General features: G+C 39.2%; 2 protein-coding genes across 4 annotated transcripts; both read left to right on the top strand.

The window, feature by feature from the left end:
• Positions 1-24: 24 nt before the first annotated feature.
• Positions 25-6,864, top strand: LOC131127856 (ubiquitin-conjugating enzyme E2 L3). The gene is made up of 4 exons (XM_058070151.2): positions 25-146; positions 2,980-3,075; positions 4,250-4,436; positions 5,627-6,864. The coding sequence occupies exons 1-4, from the start codon at positions 120-122 to the stop codon at positions 5,779-5,781; spliced, it is 465 nt and encodes a 154-aa protein (XP_057926134.1). The 5' UTR covers positions 25-119; the 3' UTR covers positions 5,782-6,864.
• A 1,096-nt stretch (positions 6,865-7,960) lies between these two features.
• On the top strand, positions 7,961-18,406 carry pias2 (protein inhibitor of activated STAT, 2). 3 transcript variants are annotated; one of them, XM_058070138.2, is made up of 14 exons: positions 7,961-8,063; positions 10,061-10,237; positions 10,508-10,595; positions 11,048-11,098; positions 12,175-12,265; positions 12,665-12,799; positions 12,898-13,003; positions 14,182-14,255; positions 14,342-14,502; positions 14,859-14,992; positions 15,773-15,962; positions 16,068-16,207; positions 16,287-16,324; positions 17,920-18,406. In XM_058070138.2, exons 2-14 carry the CDS (start codon positions 10,126-10,128, stop codon positions 18,127-18,129), a joined length of 1,530 nt encoding a protein of 509 aa, XP_057926121.2. In that variant the 5' UTR covers positions 7,961-8,063; positions 10,061-10,125; the 3' UTR covers positions 18,130-18,406. The 3 variants fall into 3 exon arrangements, with proteins under 3 accessions (XP_057926121.2, XP_078645351.1, XP_057926123.2); XM_078789225.1 differs by lacking the exon at positions 7,961-8,063 and adding an exon at positions 8,072-8,267; XM_058070140.2 differs by lacking the exon at positions 7,961-8,063 and adding an exon at positions 8,072-8,278.
• The last annotated feature ends 1,588 nt before the right edge of the window (positions 18,407-19,994 follow it).

The following is a 19,994-nucleotide window of genomic DNA, read 5'->3' as shown; positions in this document are numbered from 1 at the left end:
GTATTTCATTTCGACCCATATGATTTCAACCTCATTCGAGTGTGTTCCGCTAGCACCCCCCAACCCTAATCCCATATTCCTGCGCAAAGGATTGTGGGAAGTAGTAGAGAAATTTCAAGATGGCGGCGAGCAGGAGGCTGGCCAAGGTAAATCATCCGACTTCGTTGTAGTCACCTGTAATCGCTCGTTTTCGCCGATGAATGTTGGCCGTCTTTGGGCCAAGATGACACTTGACCATGTTGTGTGAGATGTTATGAGCGGAAATGTCCGCTTGAAAGTACATTTTATCTTAACGGGAGGTCAATAAAAGCGCCGACTAGCCGCTGTGTTTGGAAGCAAAGCAGCCGGCAAATTAGGCCAGCATCGACGAGCTGCCTAAAGATTTAAATGACTAAATTAATGGTTTCTTCCAGCATAGTAGTGTCGTTTGAGTAGTTTGGAGGTGAGTGGTGAAGTGATTGTGCTCAGTTGTTGCGAATATAAAACGGCGAGTTTCCATGGCACAAGGCGGTGCTAATGCTAATCAGCTAACTTGCCATCTGCGTTAAGCTAGCTCGGCGGACAATGTAGCCGTAAATGACTTCGATATTCGGCTTTATCTGCAATTAGCATTACTTCCAGGATTGTAATACGTGTATGATATTCCATTCATTTTTAATTCCAACACGAGTACGCAATTAGCACTTGTATCTCTTCCTGTTTCGTTTTTGTCAACCATGTTAATCTGTCCGTCCATTATCACTTCCTGTCTTTAACACGATGATAATGTAAGGTTAAAAAATAACAGATAGCGTGAGGTAATGGACGTACTCCAAACTCTGATCACTACTTGAGCCTAGTTACACTATTTACTGTCGTTAGCATAAAACGAACGGCTTAAAGGCTTATGACATAGCAATAAACTGCGAAGAGTTATTCCAAATAAGGCAGTCCTTTTTGCCATTATGGGGGGGAAAAAGAACACACAACATCGACAGTAATAATCATAAATGCAACTACAAAGCTTCACATTGCGTTTATTGCTATAAGGTATTTACTACATCTAAAGATTAACGATGTGCTCACCAATCATACCGGTGTTTTTAGCCATTACTACATACAATTTGTGGTTTTTATGAAATTTCTGCCCATCCATTTTCTTTGCCGCTTATCATCACAAGGGCTGTGGGGCTATGGTAGAGCCTATCCCAGCTGACTTTGGGCGAGAGGCAGGGTACACCCTAGACAGATGATACAGATTAATTTTATTTTAATTTGATATTAAATTGATTATGAATATAATTCTGGTTCTGAATGATTTATTTGTGGCAAATTAATTGGTGCTCCGTATGTAGCATTTCGCTATTTTATATCTGAAGTCATTAAGACATTTTATAATAAACAACTAGCAATTATTTCCTTTGTTGACTAATCTGAAGTTTGCTGTGGCTATTCATTATTAATGCCCTAGGCCAGGGGTGTCCAAACCGTGGCCCCTAGGTCATTGGAGGACTAGGGCTGTTTAGTGGCTTGCAGCACATTCTAAAAATATAATTTAACAAGAAAAAAATCAGTAATTTTGCAAAAATGAAGTCGCATTGTTCAGAGAAAATAATTGTAAATGAAAATGTTTTAATTTTGCAGCAATGATGTGATGAGGAAATATAACATAATTTCAGTTTCATAAAGTTGAAATATTAAAGGAACAAGTGGACTTTTTACGTCGTAATATGGGAAACTAATTTAAGAAATTAAGTTGCAGAAAAAGTTAATATTTAAAGACTACATAAGACACAAAAAATATTTAAGAAGAATGTTGCAAAGTGGAAAAAACAAATCCATATGATGTGGTTTGGTCTGCAACATTTCAGAAAACAGGCAAAAAAAATGCCCATCGCTGTTTTCCAAAGTTAAAGTTGATGTGTGTGAATATCCTTTTTTGCCTAAAACAGGATAAAAAGATAATTGGTCTGCTTATTTATTCAACAAGCTGAAATCAGAAGAAACTTACATTTTTAAATAAAAAAATGCAATAGGAAAATAGTTGTAACTGTAACATTGATTCATTGAGTGTTGCAGCTCTATTTGATAGGCACCATGTGACATACACTGATATTCCTGCCAGGAGGCGTATGTTGTACAACACCGAATACAATCTTTCTATTAAGTTTGTGAAATGCAACCACGGAGGAGGGATTGGCTACAGTGCCAGCATGGATGTATGTGGGTGTGTGTTTTGTCATGACAATCCTTCCTTGCTGTGTGTGTTCACCTTAAATGTGACATATATATATATAGAGCTGCAACAATGAACCCATGATCGATTTATACAATTAACTATTTTCACATTTGAGTTTGAAGAATATCAGCAAACATAGATGTTGCCACACCTACAGCGTCACACACACGCAAACGCTCAGCGTGACGCGTTCAGGCCCTCACAGACAGTCGGTCAACACAGAACTCTTAACTTGGCACATGAGGTCCGTGTTGCTGCATTATCATTGTTTCAAAGGTAATTTTATTGCAGTTTAACTGTTTTTAAATGTACAAAACACAATCCATGTCCAATAAGGCCTTCCTCAATCCACTCCAGAACGTTAATCTCATCCTCATCAAGAGTCATACTTCCATATGGAATGTCCATCCAGATATACCCCGCGAAGAGTTAATTACACAAGTGAAATGACCCACAATACAGGGTCTCTAGTCCCAATCAAACGTTGCTGCACGTATGAAATTGTAGCCAAGCAGAACTTTTGTATAGTGTTAAGAGCATGTGATGTCCGACTGTTTGTGTGGCTGTGAACACATCAGGCGTGGTAAGAGTGATACTGCCAGCCTGATATATAATACTTGGTGGAAAGTCTGACCTATAGACTTGTTTGTGGAAGGTGACGAGACCTTGTGATACAGTTTTGTAGTGTGTCATATATATTGTCCTTTGAATTCTTTTGCGTATATATGTTCATTATTTTTTTTTTCTTCTTTTTTTTTCAGGAACTTGAAGAGATTCGCAAATCTGGAATGAAAAATTTCCGAAACATTCAAGTCGACGACTCAAACCTATTGTCCTGGCAAGGGCTCATTGTTCCTGTAAGCAACTATTCCTCAACTGTTCAAATTCGGGGTCTGCATCGTTCATGTGTGCATTTTTGCGTCATCCCCTGCAAAGGCTGTTCGTCTTTGATGGAGGTTCCTTCAAACGCGTCAGACCAATGTCTCTCTTCTTCTCCATTGGATGGAAGTGTGCATTTGCATCAAACTGATGCTTAAAAGAAAGGCAAATAACAAAACAATCATTGTGTACGTGAGGAATGAAACCCAATGTTAACGTTTAAGTGAAATGGGAGAAACACCACATAAGATGTGGTATCAGCGATGCCAAAGCATCACTCACTTCATCTCTGAAGTCATATCACCAGACCTGCAGGTAGATTTTGCACAGGATGCCTCATTGTTTTCTGACCTATATTTACATGCAGTATAGACATTGTAAATACAGCGGAACCTCGGTTAGAATGGAAAATTGGTGCCAAAATGTTGCCTCTTACAATATAGCACACGTTTCATGGTGTTATTAATACACTGCATGAGTGCAACTGTGTTCTTACAGGGATAGTTGGGATTTTTTGACATCTAAATGAAGACTTTGTGGCGGATAGATGAACATGGACACCACCTTGGTGTTTTGCTTGAGTTCTTTTTTAAAATTCCATAATGTTTTTCACATTTTTATCAAAATGCGGGCATTTCCAACTTTGTTTGACTCCACGTTGGGTTATTTTGCTGCTTTAATCAAAAGAAAAGCAGACTCTTGAGGTGAGAATCACTAAACAACACATGTCAAAACAGGAAGGTGGTGTTGGCAGATCTTGTTGCCACATTGTGGTTTTTGCAGCAATCGCATCTTGTATCGATATAAGTGACATCTTTTTTCTACATGTATAATTTTGCGGTAACATTTTTGGCCTTCCGGAATGGATTAACACTGGTTTAAAATGTAAGGTTGATGATTCTTGTCAGCAGATGTTGTCATCTCTCCTCCTAAATGACAAAAAATAACTTGTCACAACGTGTCACAAAGTCTTTGTTTCCCTTCATTTGCTGTCTTTTTGGTGATGTCATTGTCGATGGGAAGAAGGCTAAATCCTGGTTACGGATTTCAGTCCTTGACAGGCTGCAGACCCTGAATTTGGACACAACCTGTCCTGCACTGACATGGTCATGGCATCACTTTCCTTTGCTAATCCTCTCCTCTCCCTACCAGGACAACCCTCCTTACGACAAAGGAGCATTCAGAATTGAGATCATTTTCCCCACCGAGTATCCTTTCAAGCCTCCCAAGATCACATTCAAAACAAAGATCTATCACCCCAACATTGACGAGAAGGGCCAGGTGTGTTTGCCTGTGATCAGTGCAGAGAACTGGAAACCAGCCACCAAAACTGACCAAGGTGGGTGCATTTCTTTGGAGTTTATTAGCTCTTTGCTCACATTGCAATTAAACGTATGTTCATCTACACTAGCGACAAATATCCAATTTGTCTCTGTATTTTTCTAATAACTTTCTTATACTGCAGCTAAGCCATACCAAATAAAATAGTTCTTACCATAAATGCCCTTCTGGTGCTGCGTGGGTTTATACAGTACTCATCTTTCTCTTCATCTCATCTTCATCAAAAGGGTTTTCTCTGTAGAATTAGCAAGTTGACCATTTCATTAAAGGGGGGGAACTGTGACCACATGAGAATATTTTAGATTGTTAATGTTATTTTTAACACCCATCTATGTAATGCTTTACTTGAAAATGCCAGTGGAAAAGAAATGGAAGTAAAGCTTATTCATTTTAATTGTCTGAACTAGGGATCGACCGATATGGTTTTTTTTAGGGCCGATGCCGATACTGATTTTTTTCCATCACCCTCAGCCGATGGCCGATTTTGGTTGGGCCGATACTGCTTTTGATCCCTCAATTTACATGAAAAAATGACAACGATAACAACTATTACAGATCTCATGTTTAAATAAATATTTATAGAAATGTAAACACTGAACACAGTTGGATTCAGCTTTCTTAAACACACATTTAAACACCATTATCAACTTTAAAAGGAATAAATATTCAACCATGTGCAAAACATTTCTGTCGTAGTTTATTTAATTTATCTAGCATCAATGTGATGACTGCTCCTCCACAGCGTCACGCGCTAAAAACTGCGCCTGTTTTCTGTGCCATAACTACAAAAACACCCAGTCTTACTTTGCTGAAATTCACTAATCCATATCGTGTCTGGAACTAATTATCAATAAACGAGGTTGGACGGTATAAGGCATTGAGAAGACATTACGATGAAATGTAATATTCCACATGGGTTACTAGCTGTCGGTAATGTTACTATAATGTTAGGTGAGTTTGCTCACCACATCAGTCTAGTCTGGAACCAATTAACCATGATAAAGAACTGCATTGCTGCCTTGTTTCCTTTGAGCAAAATTGCCTGAGGTCTCTTACGTTTCAGTTTTTGTCCTTTTGGAAGTGAGCAACAGTTTCCAGTGTTTTTAAATGAAAGCTATTTGTCACGAAAATGTTCTTCCTCGAAGATTTCCTGACAAGGTTTGTGTGTTGGTGTGTTTTGTCTCGCAGTTATTCAATCCCTCATTGCACTGGTGAACGATCCCCAGCCAGAGCATCCCCTGAGGGCAGACCTAGCAGAAGAATACTCAAAGGACCGTAAAAAATTCTTGAAGAATGCTGAAGAGTTTACAAAGAAACACGGTGAAAAGCGGCCAATGGACTGATCACCCAATAAGCATTTCGCCCTCTGTCTCTTTCTCCCCCCTTTGCCTCCTATCTTAACCTGCCCGAGCAAACATCAAGCCTCCCCATGTCACCTAAGCACCCTTCACTTTCCTCTCTCGCTGACCACACTGCTGCTCCCCTGCAGCCCAGGAGCAGCCCAGCTGAAGCAGGCAGTGATGGCCTCAGCCTCCCTCGGGTCCCTTCTCTTCCTCCTCCTCCTCCTCCCCAGCCGTAGATCTTCACAGCCTCACTAACTTTCTCCTGTCAAAGTCCAAATGGGAAAATAAAGTTAGGGTAACAAGATGCTCACATGAAGAGTTGGATAGGAGTACTCTTTTCTGTTAGCTTATAAAGGATGATGGTAAATACATTTTTTTTGATTTGCTTTGGTTTTTATTTTCTGGTTGATGATTTTCTTTGCCACATGGGCAAAGAACCAATCTTCATTTTTTTTTTCTCTGCAGACTGAAAATGTTCCTTACTGCTTCTAGACTTGCACTGTATTCTTAGAAAAATCCCCACACCAATCCTTGCCCAGTTTGTAACCCACTGAGCAACTCAACACTTGTCCCACATGTGAATAGAATTGTTCTAAAGGTTCTTCTGTATTAGTCAAAACAAAGCTTCTCTCCAAATCTATCATTGTCAGCAGACACGTCTTTTTATGCGTTTGATTAGTTGTACCAAAACTTTGTTCACAGTGTCAAAAATGCCTGTTTTAATATTCTTTTAATGACGAAACATCATTTGGATTGGCACTTTGATATATAAAACTGTCAAAGTAGGAGCTGCCTGCTTGTTTAATTTGGAGTTTTTCATGTCTCTCTTAAGCATTGTCATTTTACAGCCCTTTATCACGTCAAGATGGTCGGGCAGCAGATCCGGTCACATATTCCCGTACCAAGAGGGACCTCTATGGCCTGGAAAAGGTGAAAGAAGCCAGAGGCAGGTTGGCTCACCTGAAGTAAAGCGCCTGCAAGGCAGCTGGGAGAGGGTTGGCTGTCCACACGGAAAGGGACGGGAGTGGCCAAAAGCACCATGTAACAGCTGTTTGATCCGAATAAAGATGGCTAACCATGCTGCCTCACTGTCTGCCTGCTAGTTCCATCAATGCCAGACTAACATTTGGCTTGGAATTAAATCATGATCATGCGCTGGTGGAAGTCTGGACAAAGGCGAAAATGCATCAGTTTTTAAAAAAAAAAAAAAAGCAATTTTACATTTGATGTCCATTTTAAAGTTAATGTGTTATAAAGACAAACTTAGCCGTAACGTATGGGCAGCATAGTTCATCTGTGTTTAGGAAAAATGAACATGTCATTAAAATAGACATATCTAAATACGAATATTTTAATGTTTTCTGTATATTAACCATTTTGGACATGTATTTTATAATTATATGTGCTTTTTACCTGTGCACAGACTTAAACACCCCATACAACAGTGCAGTTTGCATTTTGAAAGACATTTTTTAAACTTTCATGTCTTAAAAGTCCATGGGACCAAAGTGATTCAAGTTTTTCGTCAATTATGTCTCATTACAGGGAGCAGGTGGAAGTCCTGAGCACCCGAGGTAGCGCAAGGGGCGTGGTTACATCAGTGACAGCCACCGGAAGTGACATCGAGTGTGTTTGTCAACTGCTGTGATACGTCATTGTCGCCTCCATAAACGATCGGTCAAGGCTACGCTGTAAATGAATACAACTAAATGTACTTTCATAAAGCGCCTTTCTACAAAGTTTGACACATTTACTAATATACTCAGGAAACACTTACGCACCAAAAACATTTAAATGAATGTTGTGAACGGTTTCCCAAGTATATCAGTATGTGCCTGTGTGTATGGATGTATAAGAGGAATTAACTTGTATTCATTTCTAAAAAGGCACAAGCACAGCTTTGACTCACCCAATATGGCGGCGACATTGACGTACGGCTCAGCTCTAGATGCGGCGTCTATGTCCATGGTTCATGGCTTCGGCCATGTCTCAAATGGAATATGTCCGTCAGTATGTTTCAAGAAGTACAGTAAATATTAATATTCAATTGCAGGTTTTCTTTTTGTTGTCCTTTTAATAAACCATTAGTGGAATTAGATTTTGTTATTGTCACTTTTTGTTGACGTTAATGTAATTTGTGAACGTGTTTGTCTTGGTAGCTTGATTTGTCCAATTGGACTTGCCGTACTCCACCCTCCCCTTCTTTGCTGAGTCCCCCGGAAGTAACCGCGCTGGGCGGGATGAACAGGAAGAAGAAGATGGCGCAGTATGGGGAGCATCCGGTAGGCGAAAATAACAAGTCTCGGTGGTTGTGACCTCCTTATTGAGTCAACCTTACCGTCTGTGTCGACAATGCGCCGATTATTATTTTTTGTTGACTTGAAAAAAGGCTGCATTCTCAAAAGCAGCATTTAAACCTTATGTTTTGCTGCCTCAACGCTAGCATCTGATGGCTAGCAAGTCGTCAAGAAGAAACCCCGCTTAAAGTAACTATTTGGTTATTATTTTCATTTGTACTTAGATCATAATAACAGACATTTATATCGTATTAACTTTACCGTGTCAGACGTTCATAAGATGACAATGGAGTGCACGAAGTTACCTCGCTTGTGTTAAAGCAACGATGTGCTTCAACTTAAAAACATCAAGTACAAGATCGAATTCTACTAGTTATGAATGGCCAAATCTGGTAAACACTATTTAAAAACGTACGGTTTAACCCCGCAGCCCATTCGGCTTATTCTTCTACGTGTTTGCTTGTAACGTTTTAGAAGCTGTGTCGTGTTCCGAAATCCAAGACACGATGTTACAAAACAGCCATTTGTGTGTGTGTGTGTGTTACTATCATCACTTTATTAAGCAGTAATCTACACAAAGAGTGTTGCAATGTCAGTCACAGTATCGTCGACATTAATCGTTGTGAAAGGGATGGGGGGAATGATTGTTTCTTTTACACAAATATCCTGAAAAAATTCCAAATCATTTCATCGAATTTCACCAAATCATTCCAAAGCATTTATTGACCTTTTGCCCTTTATAGAAAAGGGGACATTGGTTGTGTAACAAAGCATAACAAAGCACTTGCTTAGAAGATACAACTCATCAAACCAGGGTAGGAAGTGAATCACACACTCCTGGCCCACTATTATGATATTACCATTCTGATACTACTACGCAACATTCCCTTTTTCCCACTGAGTCTTCTCCAAAGAACTGGATAAAAAGATGGAAAGATGCTGTGTTTTAGGCGATGTGAAAGGACATACTGAGTAGAATAGTGTCACTAATACCATTATTGTTGTCAGGTAATCTAATTACAGTCAAACCTCTTTGGTTTTCAAAGAACATTTTAGGAAATAGGAAACTATTTACTTTGCCCTGTACTGTATTTGTATTTGTTCCATGGAATCCAGTGCCCAAACAAAGCACCCAACTCGTGGCTGAGTCGCCGCCACAGGGCCAAAGAAATAGCGAGTAGCATCAATTTCATAAAAGTGAGAAACACTGTTGGAGGATGTACAGGAAGGCTACATCAACAAGGCTTCATTCAATCCTCATGTATAATTGTTAATATATAATAATGTTTTATGAGTAAGTGTTCTGTATATATTTTTTTAAACAAAGAATTGCATTTACATTATGTCCTATGGAAAACCTTTGTTTTCTTATGTTTTGGTTTTCGTTGGACCTTTAGGAACAATTTAGGAACAAAAAATAATTACTATTTAAATGTTGCAACAGAGAGTGAAATGTTGGGCGTTATTATGCTCTTGATATTGATATCATTGATCTGGGTGTGGCTTCAGTCACCATCATTCAATATTACGTAATTTTTACAGTTACACAGTTGGGCTGCAACCAATGATCGATTAATCTGAAGCTTGTTGTTTGGATTAATGGAGTAATCAGTTAGGACCAAATCAGTATGAACCAAACAAACAGTTAGTGGTTTGGTCCGCAACATATTAGAAAAGAGGTGAAAATGTCCATCACCGTTGTCAAAGCTGCAGTATCTGAATTGTTTACAAAGATCATATGAAAATAAGAAATTTAAAAAATTTTAGAGCTTGAAATAAGAGGATATTTACATTTTTAAATAAAAAAATGATAAATCGACTACCAAAATAATTGTCTCATCCAATAATCACTGATTAATTGTTACAACTGTTCTCCAATATGTTAAGTGATTGCATTTATGGCATATTTGGACTATAAATAGTCCATACTGATGTCCATGTCAGCACTGACAAAGTGTTCCATGTGATGTGTGTGTTTGCAGGAGTCAGTGGCGTAATATACTTGCCAGTGTTTTACTGCTGAAGCGCCTGCAAAATCAGAAGCAGCATGAATATTCCACACCCTGCAACGCCAATTCCCCCTGTCCACCCCGATGTGCTGATGAAGTCTCTGCCCTTCTATGACGTGCTGGACGTCCTCATCAAGCCCTCCAGCCTTGGTCTGTCTCTGTCTTCCAGTGGTAACGCTGTTCTAACACTGATACTCGGCAATGTCATTTCAGTAGCTTACATTCTATCATTTTGCTTTTGACTACGGAAAATACAACATGTACAAGTATCTTTGTTTATCAATCAATGTCAATGACACAAGGTGACAGGCGGAACAGTGAAACGCTCTTCCAGTAGATGGCAGACCAAGCATAATAAAAGTGAATATGTGTTGTGTTTTTATATTTACCTCATTTTATTACTATTTCTGTTATTTTTAGGAGCAAGTACTACGCAGAGATTCCACCAAGAAAAGTATTTTATCTTTGCCTTGACGCCACAGCAAGTTCGAGAAGTATGCATATCCAGGTGAGTGTTTGTGTTCCAGTCTCGGTCTCGGGGCTGAACAGCTGAAAGCCCGAGCACCGAAAGTCGTCAAATTAAAGCGAGGGGTGGAGAGAAAGGCAGCGGAACATACATACCTACATACACTCCTGATAAAAAAAAAATAATAATAAATTAAAAGACCACTTGAAATATTGCAAGTGCTGGATCTTAAGGAGGTTCTAAGTAGGGCTTGAAAATTCCCTCCTTTTTTTATTTCCATTTTGTGCAAAATGGAAATTCTTGCAATTTTTTTAAAAAATAATAATTGTAAAAAATAATTTGTGCTTTTAAAAATAATTGTCCATTTCACCCGGGGATAGACAGAGCTTTTATAAATCATTTCATTAATATGGCATTAATGTCCATGATCAGGGCATGTAAACTTTGGTCAAATATATAAGAAATATAATGTCAAATTTGTTTTTTTTTCCCAGGGATTTTCTTCCAGGCGGCAGAAGGGATTATATGGTTCAAATCCAATTGAGGTGAGAATGCTCAATAGCAGAACAAAACAAAAAGATGGAAGTATGCAAGTATTTCATGGCAATACAAAAGATGTTCTAGTAGTTGGTGTAGAAATAGAAAGTCTTGCTGCCAAAGCACAGAGGTCAGGTGCTTGTTGTAGTTGATCACCGGGGGTTGCACGCAGATTTGGTTGATTTGGCTCATAGAAACATCCGCAAAGCAGAATGTTTCCATCTCCGTGTTTGACAGTAGGAATGCAGTTTCTGGAGTCATGTTCACAATTTCACCACCGAGTCCAATTGATGCATGCCAAGAGCTCAATTTTTCTTGCCGACTGTGCTCCACCTTTCTCACAGTCATCCTTGCTTGTGCAGGTCTAGAATTTTGAGGCAGCTCTTTGGTCTTGCCCATGGTGGCAGGGAGGTTAGAATGTCCTTTATCTACATAATGAGTTGAGATTAGGAGTACCACATGTTCCGGAATATAAGTCGCACTTTTTTTTTTTTTTGGTTTGGCTGGCCCTGCAACGTGTACTCAGGAGTGACTTACGGTCTGGAAAATATGGTAGTTTCTTTAAGGGACAGGACTCACTTGTATGTTGCATGAACACCAAACCGCTCCGTGAAAGTCACAATGCTTGTTGGTAGGGGATCAAATACTTATTTCACACAATGAAGACTATCCCAGCTGTCTTTGGGTGAGAGGCGGGGTACACAGGCCACATATAGACAAACAACCATTCACACTCACATTCATACCTTTCATAGAATTCATACAATTTGGAGTGGCCAATTAACCTAGCATGTTTTTGGAATGTGGGAGGAAACCGGCGTACACGGAGAAAACCCACGCATGCACGGGGAGAACATGCAAACTCCACACAGAGATGGTGGAATTGAACTCGGATCTCCTAGCTGTGAGGCCTGCGCGCTAACCACTCATTCACCATGCTGCCAATGAAATACATTATATTAATAATAGTACTAGTAATTGATTCTTAAGGTAGTTTTTTGCAGCTATTTTCAACGTTTCTAGGTTGGCTTTAATGACGGAAAGGGGCCTTTCTATATGACTTTTTGTTTGTGTTTTTTTTTAGGTTTTGCTTGTCAGAAACAAGTTGCCCTCAAGAAGACAATTATCCAAACGGTCTGTGTATAAAGGTTAATGGGAAACTTTTTCCTTTACCGGTAAGTTTTTATTTTACTCAATAAGGTCTTAACTAAAGCCACTTTTAAGTATAACATTTTTACTTTTACTTACAGTTGTGGTCAGACGTTTACATTACATACATGAATGTCATTAATGTTGTAATTAAATGAGTAATTCAATTTTTTTTCATATGAGTGTAAATTTACAATGATTTTTACAACCAAAAATTGGGTGTACAAGCAGTATTTGTCACAGGATTGCAATCTATGTGTCATGGTGGTATCCGGGGCGTGGTTGGATTGCTAAATTACATTGTCTATGATGCATATAATTGTTGCGGATGTTGTCGGAGAGAGGAATAAACGGCAAGGGATAACAGTTTTTATACAGTGGACATTTCTGTCTGAGACGATCGATTTACCTTTTTTTTTTGTTAGGGTTTTGCACCACCCCCCAAAAATGGCGTAGAACAGAAGAGACCAGGAAGACCGCTGAACATTACCTCATTGGTGCGACTGTCCTCTGCAGTACCCAATCAGATTTCAGTTACATGGGCACCTGAAATTGGAAAGGTAATGAATGAATGAATGATATGTGATTTTTCTTATGAGCTAGTGGGAATTGTTAAGTGATGCCGACGTTCCCTCCTAATTTTTTTTTTTTTTTGCAGACCTACTCCATGTCTGTGTACCTGGTGAGGCAGCTCACGTCACCACTTCTCCTGCAGAGGCTGAGGATGAAGGGCATCAGAAACCCAGACCACTCCAGAGCACTAAGTACATGCACACTGCAATAACTTTCATAAAATTGTTTTTTTTTCACACAGACTGTACATATTCATAAACTAATTGTATTTGAAATTAACATAATTTGGCTAATTAGCCAAAAGGCTATTTTTCATATATACTAGCTCCTAGTCCTAATCCTATTTACTAAAAGTACAGTGGAACCTTGGTTAGTGTCTACCTGAAAATCAATTTTTCTCGTACGAAATCATGTAAGTCCACTTAATTTGTTCCAGTAAGGCAAAATCCATTTTATAGTTTTATAATTATAGTTAAACATGCAGAAAACAAATTGCAAATGCATGTAAATACATACGGTATAAATGATGAATGAAAGGGATGGAATTCATATTTAAGGTTACTTTTACCTTCATTTAAAGGAGACCTATTATGCTTTTCCCTCTTTTCTATTTCCTTATTTCTTGAATTCACTAGTGTTCCTCACCTCATGGCTATGCTTTTCTTTTTTGTCACTTGCTGTAAAATTAGCCAAATTGGAGTTGAAGAAATTTGCAATTGCCAGCATTTTGATGAAGAATTCGAGAAACACTGTTGAATTCAAGAGTAACTCATACAAAACACCCTTGTTGGTATCCTTGCTGATCTCATTGCTAACAAGGACGTTTAGTGATAAAAATACATTATGAACACTGTTGGACTCAGGCAGTGTATTAGTAGCACAACAACACACGTGCCAAAAAAATGTACATAAACCGAGGCAAAAAACTGGGGCTCCACTGTAAATATAAAAAAAAAAATACATGTCCAAAATGTACTTGGCTTCTTTAACCTAAAAAACTCAAGACCCATGAATATAAGACTACCAGTCTGTTTTAGGCTTTTGTCTGAAATGTTGCATGATGGTGATAGACAGTTTAAGCAAAGCTATAAGTGAGAAATGAGAGCATATTTGAGTTTGACAGAAGAATTTACGATGCATGTACAAAAAGGTAGAAGTACAAGAAAGACAGGTTTTTCTCCATAACATGTCGCAATACGGCCGACTTACAGTCGGTCACTTGGTCAGTGTTTCCATTGGATTATTGATTGTGGAAAACATCTGAATAACAGGGAACTAAAAAACACTGGAATCTGGATATTTTGTGAGTGCCATGCTTTAAATTTGATCCTTTGTCACACATTGAAATGCAATGTATGTCATCTGTTAGTTAAAGAGAAGCTGACTGCAGATCCGGACAGCGAGGTTGCAACAACAAGCCTCAGAGTCTCCCTCATGTGCCCGGTAAATACAACATTTATTCAAACAAACAAACTACAACTGGTGCTTTTGCCAAAATGTTGACATTTTCTTTCTTTTCTCACCTTCAGTTAGGCAAGATGCGACTCACAGTTCCATGCCGAGCAGTCACGTGTTCGCATCTTCAGTGTTTCGACGCTGCCCTCTACCTGCAGATGAATGAAAAGAAACCGACCTGGATCTGTCCTGTCTGTGACAAGAAGGCCGCATATGAGAGTCTCATCATTGACGGGTTAGTTCACGTCTCTTCACCTACAAACCTGCCTCCCCGTGAGTCCCCTACCTGCCCCTCCTCAAGTGTCGAGGAGGTCTTCCATTTACAGTTCTGTTCCTACCACAGAAATGTTACGGGGAGTTTACACTGCTTTGTTATTACTCTCCATTTTATAGGAGCACAGTCTTTCACCTGATCCAACGACACCACCATTATTTTTCATGGGCATGCACCCAATGTTGAGTTCTGCACATGTGGAATTTAGCTTTCCTTTTCACTTTCTATGACATGCTAAAACAAAAGTGAAATTGTTCATTGTACTACGTATTCTTCCATCGTCGTCTTGGCTGCTAAATTTGGTTTTCTGTTTGTAGTTTATTCCTGGAGATCCTGAATGACTGTTCTGATGTGGATGAAATCAAGTTCCAAGAGGACGGTACCTGGTGTCCGATGAGACCAAAGAAAGAGGCTGTGAAGGTCTCGTCTCAGTCGGTTACAAAAATTGAGTGTGAGTACATTGTTTGCATTACGTCTGTACGTTATGGTGTCACTGCCGTCCCAGTGGCAGGCCACAAACAACAACAACCATTCCACCCTGGAAAAAAAATGCTTCAAATAAATCATTAGGGGTGCAAAGGAATATGAGGGGAGGTTACACCAAGTCTTCCAGATCCTGAATAAGCAAAGCAGCTCCAGGCCATCACACTGCCACCACCATATTTTACTGCTGGTATTATGTTATTTTTCCTGAAATGCGGAATTAGGTTTACGCCAGATGTAATGGGACACACAAAAAAGTTCAGCTTTTGTCTTGTATTTTCCTGATGGCCTCGGGGATCAAGATGTTTTCTGGCAAAATTGAGACAAGCCTTAATGCTCTTTTTGTTTAGTCATAGTTTTTGTTGCAGGCAATTTTTGCCCAGTGTCTTTCTTACTGTGGAATCATGAGCACCGACATTAACTCCACACAGAGATTGGCCAAGGGTGGAATTGAATCCTGGTCTCCTAGCTGTGAGGTCTGCGCGCTAACCACTCGCCCGCCGTGCAGCCCGAAATCTATTTAATTCCTCATTTATATGCGTTTAGCATTATTTTCTTAAAATAACGACAGGTATTCTTTATAAAATCTGTTTTGTGTTAATAATTTGGGTTTTAATTAGATTTACATTTTGATTTTTGTCTGACCTTTGGAACAGATTCATGACAAACTGATGTTCCACCGCATTTGGTTTTGAAGACACATTAAACAACAGCAAATATTTCACTTTATATATTTTTTTATCTTCAGCTCCTTTTCGACAGTCTTTGGTGGTTCCACATTCTCCTGAGCCCATCCCCACTAAGAAGGCTGATGTCATTGATTTGACTCTGGAGAGCTCGTCTTCCTCTGATGATGACGAGGAGGAGGAGAGCACAGACCCTCCCCTGAAGAAACGCTGTGTTTACATTTCTAAAAACGAGGACATGCACGCCAAGGGGTAAGTTCAAAGTACATGATGATTGGAAAAGTGTGAAAACAATTGATCACTCGACTCAATTTCACTGGCAACATTGAATATCAAGTGTTTTCACTTTCCTATCAGAGTATTGACGTATCAGCCTTCCACCATGCGCGTACCAACGGTTCAGGGACTGGACACTTCATATCTGACCCCTACACTTGCTGACTATGCAGTCCCCTTCCACCCATCCACCCTCGCTACCATCCCCACGGACATGCAGAGTGAGTTGGCTACTGAGTCACCTACGGATCCCGTGTGATATTCAACTGCAACTCTGATCATTGTGTCTCTTTCTTGTAGGCCTGGATTTATTTTCTCTAATTCAAGCCGACCCTCAGGTATGTAATTGTCACATGATGGGCCACATTTGGACCAACTTTACAAATATGTAGATGGTATTGAATTGATTTATAGTAGAATAGATCAGTGATTTTCAACCACTGTGCCGCGGCACACTAGTGTACCTTGAGAAACCGTCAGGTGTGCCGTGAGGAATTATCCAATATGACTTTTTATAATTAACATTGATTAATCATCATTTGCAAATATTATGTCAATATCCATGAATACATGGACCCAAATATTCCAATTGCATTTGGTATATTTGCTGAAACGGAAAGAATTGGAACCAATCCAATTGAGGTATCTTGTGCCCGCTCAAACGGAAATTCTTCTGTTGTTTATTGGCGGTTGGCAAGCAGCTTTGGTGTGCATTAGCGCCATCTGTGGAACATAATCTAAACACTTCTATACTTTATTCACAAGTCCAGTTTTATTAAAAAAGAAAATACATATCTATATAAAACATGTCCCGAGTTCAATTATAAAATATTATCAAGATTGAATGTGATCTTTTCCTGTTTAAATTGATCCCGGGTGCGTTCTTTCAGCGCATGCTCAGATATGACGTAACACGCAGATCCAGACGTTCTTCACTTTTAAAAATGGAGGCCAGCAATCGGCACTGGACTAAGCAAAGTTTGTTTTTGATTCAAACTAAATTTCAAGACTGGACAGACGAAAAACTGGCAATACGGAGTTATTCCAACAAGTGAAAGAAAAACTTTCCGGTATCACGTGATGTTGATGTTTACGTTTTACTGGGCATGCCCCATTTGCTATTCTGGTTGATTTTCACGGCGCATGTAGACAAGAGATTGGAATATTCCTTTCCAAGGATACCATTGTTTCCCAAAAGGTCATTTGGGAAGAGAACAAGATGTGATGTAAAAACATGGCTACTGTGGAGTGTCTGTGGTGTAAAGACTGGCATAGCAATGTAATATTGGTCCGTGTGGCAACACCTACCTTGTTCCTCCCGTAGACTTATTGATGCACGTGTGAGGTCGTGGTGACATTTTGTAACATTTTTGGTTAGTGGTGTGCCACAAGATTTTTCCAATGTAAAAAAACGTGCCGTGGCTCAAAAAAGGTTGAAAAACACTTTAATAGATATAATAGATTAATAGTAGAATGTGCTAATTAAACAGGGTACACTAGACTTTTTTCCCCGTCCAAGCCGCTAGCGACCGTCATGAATGATGACTATATCTTTCAACACATGGATAAGCGGTAGAAAATGAATGAATGAATGAACATTCATTCACAAATAGACATTGATAAGTAGAGCAGCTCAGTGGTCTCATTATATACACTTCCTTGCTGCTGTGCTTTGTGGGGGTAATAAATAACTGTCTGGCAGCATCAAATATTACTATATTGTGTTCATGCAATTATGCTATAAAAGCACCTGCAAACGAAAGCGCAGGTATGGAATGGCCATTTGACCAGAATGTTTATTAACATGCAGTAAAGGATAAAGTAGTGCTGTAGTAGTAGTAGTAGTAGTAGTAGTAGTAGTAGTAGTAGTAGTAATAGTAGTAGTAGTAGTAGTAGCAGTCCAATGTGACAGGAAGATGTTCTTCCTGCTTAGCATTACAGGCCACAGATGTTTCTGGAAAACCTGACCAGTACCATGCAGAGCGTGTCTTCTCCCAGCACCAGCTCCACCCTGGTTTCCTCCTCCAGCAGCCGCTACGACACCAGCGCCCGCACAGCCCACCCCATCCACGACACCACCCGCGTCGTCACGGGCGCAGCAAACGCTGACAACAGTATATCTGATATTATTTCACTAGACTGACTTTTTACTCGACCTTTAACTCACAGTCTGTTTTCTGTGGCCTTTTGTAGCCGAGACACAAAAACAGCTTTGTCGGTTGTAAATGAGTACGTTTTACTTTTTCTGCCTTTTTATAGACTTATTTGTAAACTTTTTAAAATCCCTGGCGGGACACACTTCCGGGCTAGCTTCCGTGCCCAGCCAGGGTTGCGACAGGAAGGGCATCTGGTGTCAAAAATAAGCCCGAAGCCTTCATGCTGTGAGAAGCTGAATATGGGGGGGGAGGGGGAAAAATAAATGACGCAAATATTTTTAAACTTCTTTTCTGTCATCTCGACCGCCAAGGACCACATCAACTGAGGACACACACATCAATTTCAAACTAATTTATTTTTCCACTACATGATCATGTTTTTATGTGTATTTTATGTTCAATTTCATTTTTCAATAAAAATGTTAACACTTTAAACTGTCACACTACTAGAACAGTCACACATTCTTACAGTTGAGTTGCAAAAAGACGAATATAAGACATCATATCAAATTTAAATATTGTATATCTAAACGGGTCAACAACACTTTGATACAATGTAAGCTTGTAGAACTTTAACTTTACGGTCCCCTCACAAATTGACACACCACCATCCATGGCTAAACGGCTTGCAACGAAAGTGAGTACAAAATTTTGCCGTGTTCACTCAAATATTACAGCTTGCCTCTGGAATCTTCTTTTGGGCCTCCATGATGTTATGATGGAGCTGGTGGATGTTACACACCTTGCACAACATCTTCTTTAGCAAGGCAGTAGGTCTTTACGCTCAAAAAGGTTGGTGACCACTGTCCAAAGAGGTTTTAAGCAGAACGTCAAAATGCAAAAAAAAAAAGTCAATTTTTTTACAGTTTAACATAAAAGTGTACTCACTTTTGGTCTATGTGTTTTAGATATTAAGCGTTGTGTGTTGAGTTATTTTGACATACGGTACATGTTACACTTATCCATGCACAACACAGACAACATTGTATCAAAGTGTTGTTTCTTTTGTGTTATCCCATGAAAAGACACTTTCGTGAAGTACGGCATTTTACCTGTGCAAGAGGAGACAGAATTCGATTCTCCTCTTGGCCATCTCCATTGTGTGGAGTTTGCATGTTCTCCCCGTGCATGCGTGGGTTTTCTCCGGGTACTCCGGTTTCCTCCCACATTCCAAAAACATGCTAGGTTAATTAGCCACTCCAAATTGTCCATCGGTATGAATGTGAGTGTGAATGGTTGTTTGTCTATATGTGCCCTGTGATTGGCTGGACACCAGTCCAGGGTGTAGAATAGAAGATGGATGGATCCTCAAAAACCTGGAAAGTTTTGGTTCAAACATTGATCAGGCCTGCAGTAAATGCAACTAGATGTAGTAAAGCGTTTTATTCACACTGGAAAGTACAAATGAAAAATATTATTTTACTTGTTTCTCTGTCTTAAGGTCCCTTAATATTTTTCTGTTTTGTTCCTGAGTAATTGTAGTAATAGTTTAGTTTTTCACCCTATGTTCATCTCTTCTTTTATGTTCATTCTGTTTGGAAGCCATGTCTATTTAAGTGTAGGAAATACATTCTTATATATAAAGTGGTATGAAAAAGGAAAATAAATTCTTGATAATTATCCTGTATAAATCACTGTTTGTTTGGATCAGCCATTTTAGATAAATATATCATATATCAAACAAACACAGTGATAGATGAGAAGTGAAATGAAGTTTATCGGAGTTACAGAAAGTGTGCCATAATTATTTAAACAAAAGTAAACAGGTGCCTAAATTTGGCCGCCATTGTTGGTTTATTGATTTGAATACCTCTAACACAAATTTTTGGAACACATAATTTGTTTGGTAAGC

Source organism: Doryrhamphus excisus, linkage group LG3 (genome assembly GCF_037039965.1).
Source record: "Doryrhamphus excisus strain RoL-2023G ecotype Guam linkage group LG3, RoL_Dexc_Guam_v1.1, whole genome shotgun sequence".
Lineage (NCBI taxonomy): Eukaryota > Metazoa > Chordata > Actinopteri > Syngnathiformes > Syngnathidae > Doryrhamphus > Doryrhamphus excisus.
The sequence above is the reverse complement of the archived record's forward strand: the minus strand, read 5'-3'. Positions and strand labels throughout refer to the sequence as shown.

What these genes read in the sequence shown, in the direction of transcription:
- pias2 (XM_058070138.2), top strand. Translation starts at nt 10,126, where the DNA reads ATGAATATTCCACACCCTGCAACGCCAATTCCCCCTGTCCACCCCGAT. An exon ending in GGAAACTTTTTCCTTTACCG is followed by an intron (nt 12,266 to 12,664) that starts GTAAGTTTTTAT and finishes TTTTTTTGTTAG; the next exon opens with GGTTTTGCACCACCCCCCAA. An exon ending in GTCGGTTACAAAAATTGAGT is followed by an intron (nt 14,993 to 15,772) that starts GTGAGTACATTG and finishes TTTTATCTTCAG; the next exon opens with CTCCTTTTCGACAGTCTTTG.
- LOC131127856 (XM_058070151.2), top strand. Translation starts at nt 120, where the DNA reads ATGGCGGCGAGCAGGAGGCTGGCCAAG. An exon ending in CGAGCAGGAGGCTGGCCAAG is followed by an intron (nt 147 to 2,979) that starts GTAAATCATCCG and finishes TTTTTTTTTCAG; the next exon opens with GAACTTGAAGAGATTCGCAA. An exon ending in GGCAAGGGCTCATTGTTCCT is followed by an intron (nt 3,076 to 4,249) that starts GTAAGCAACTAT and finishes TCTCCCTACCAG; the next exon opens with GACAACCCTCCTTACGACAA.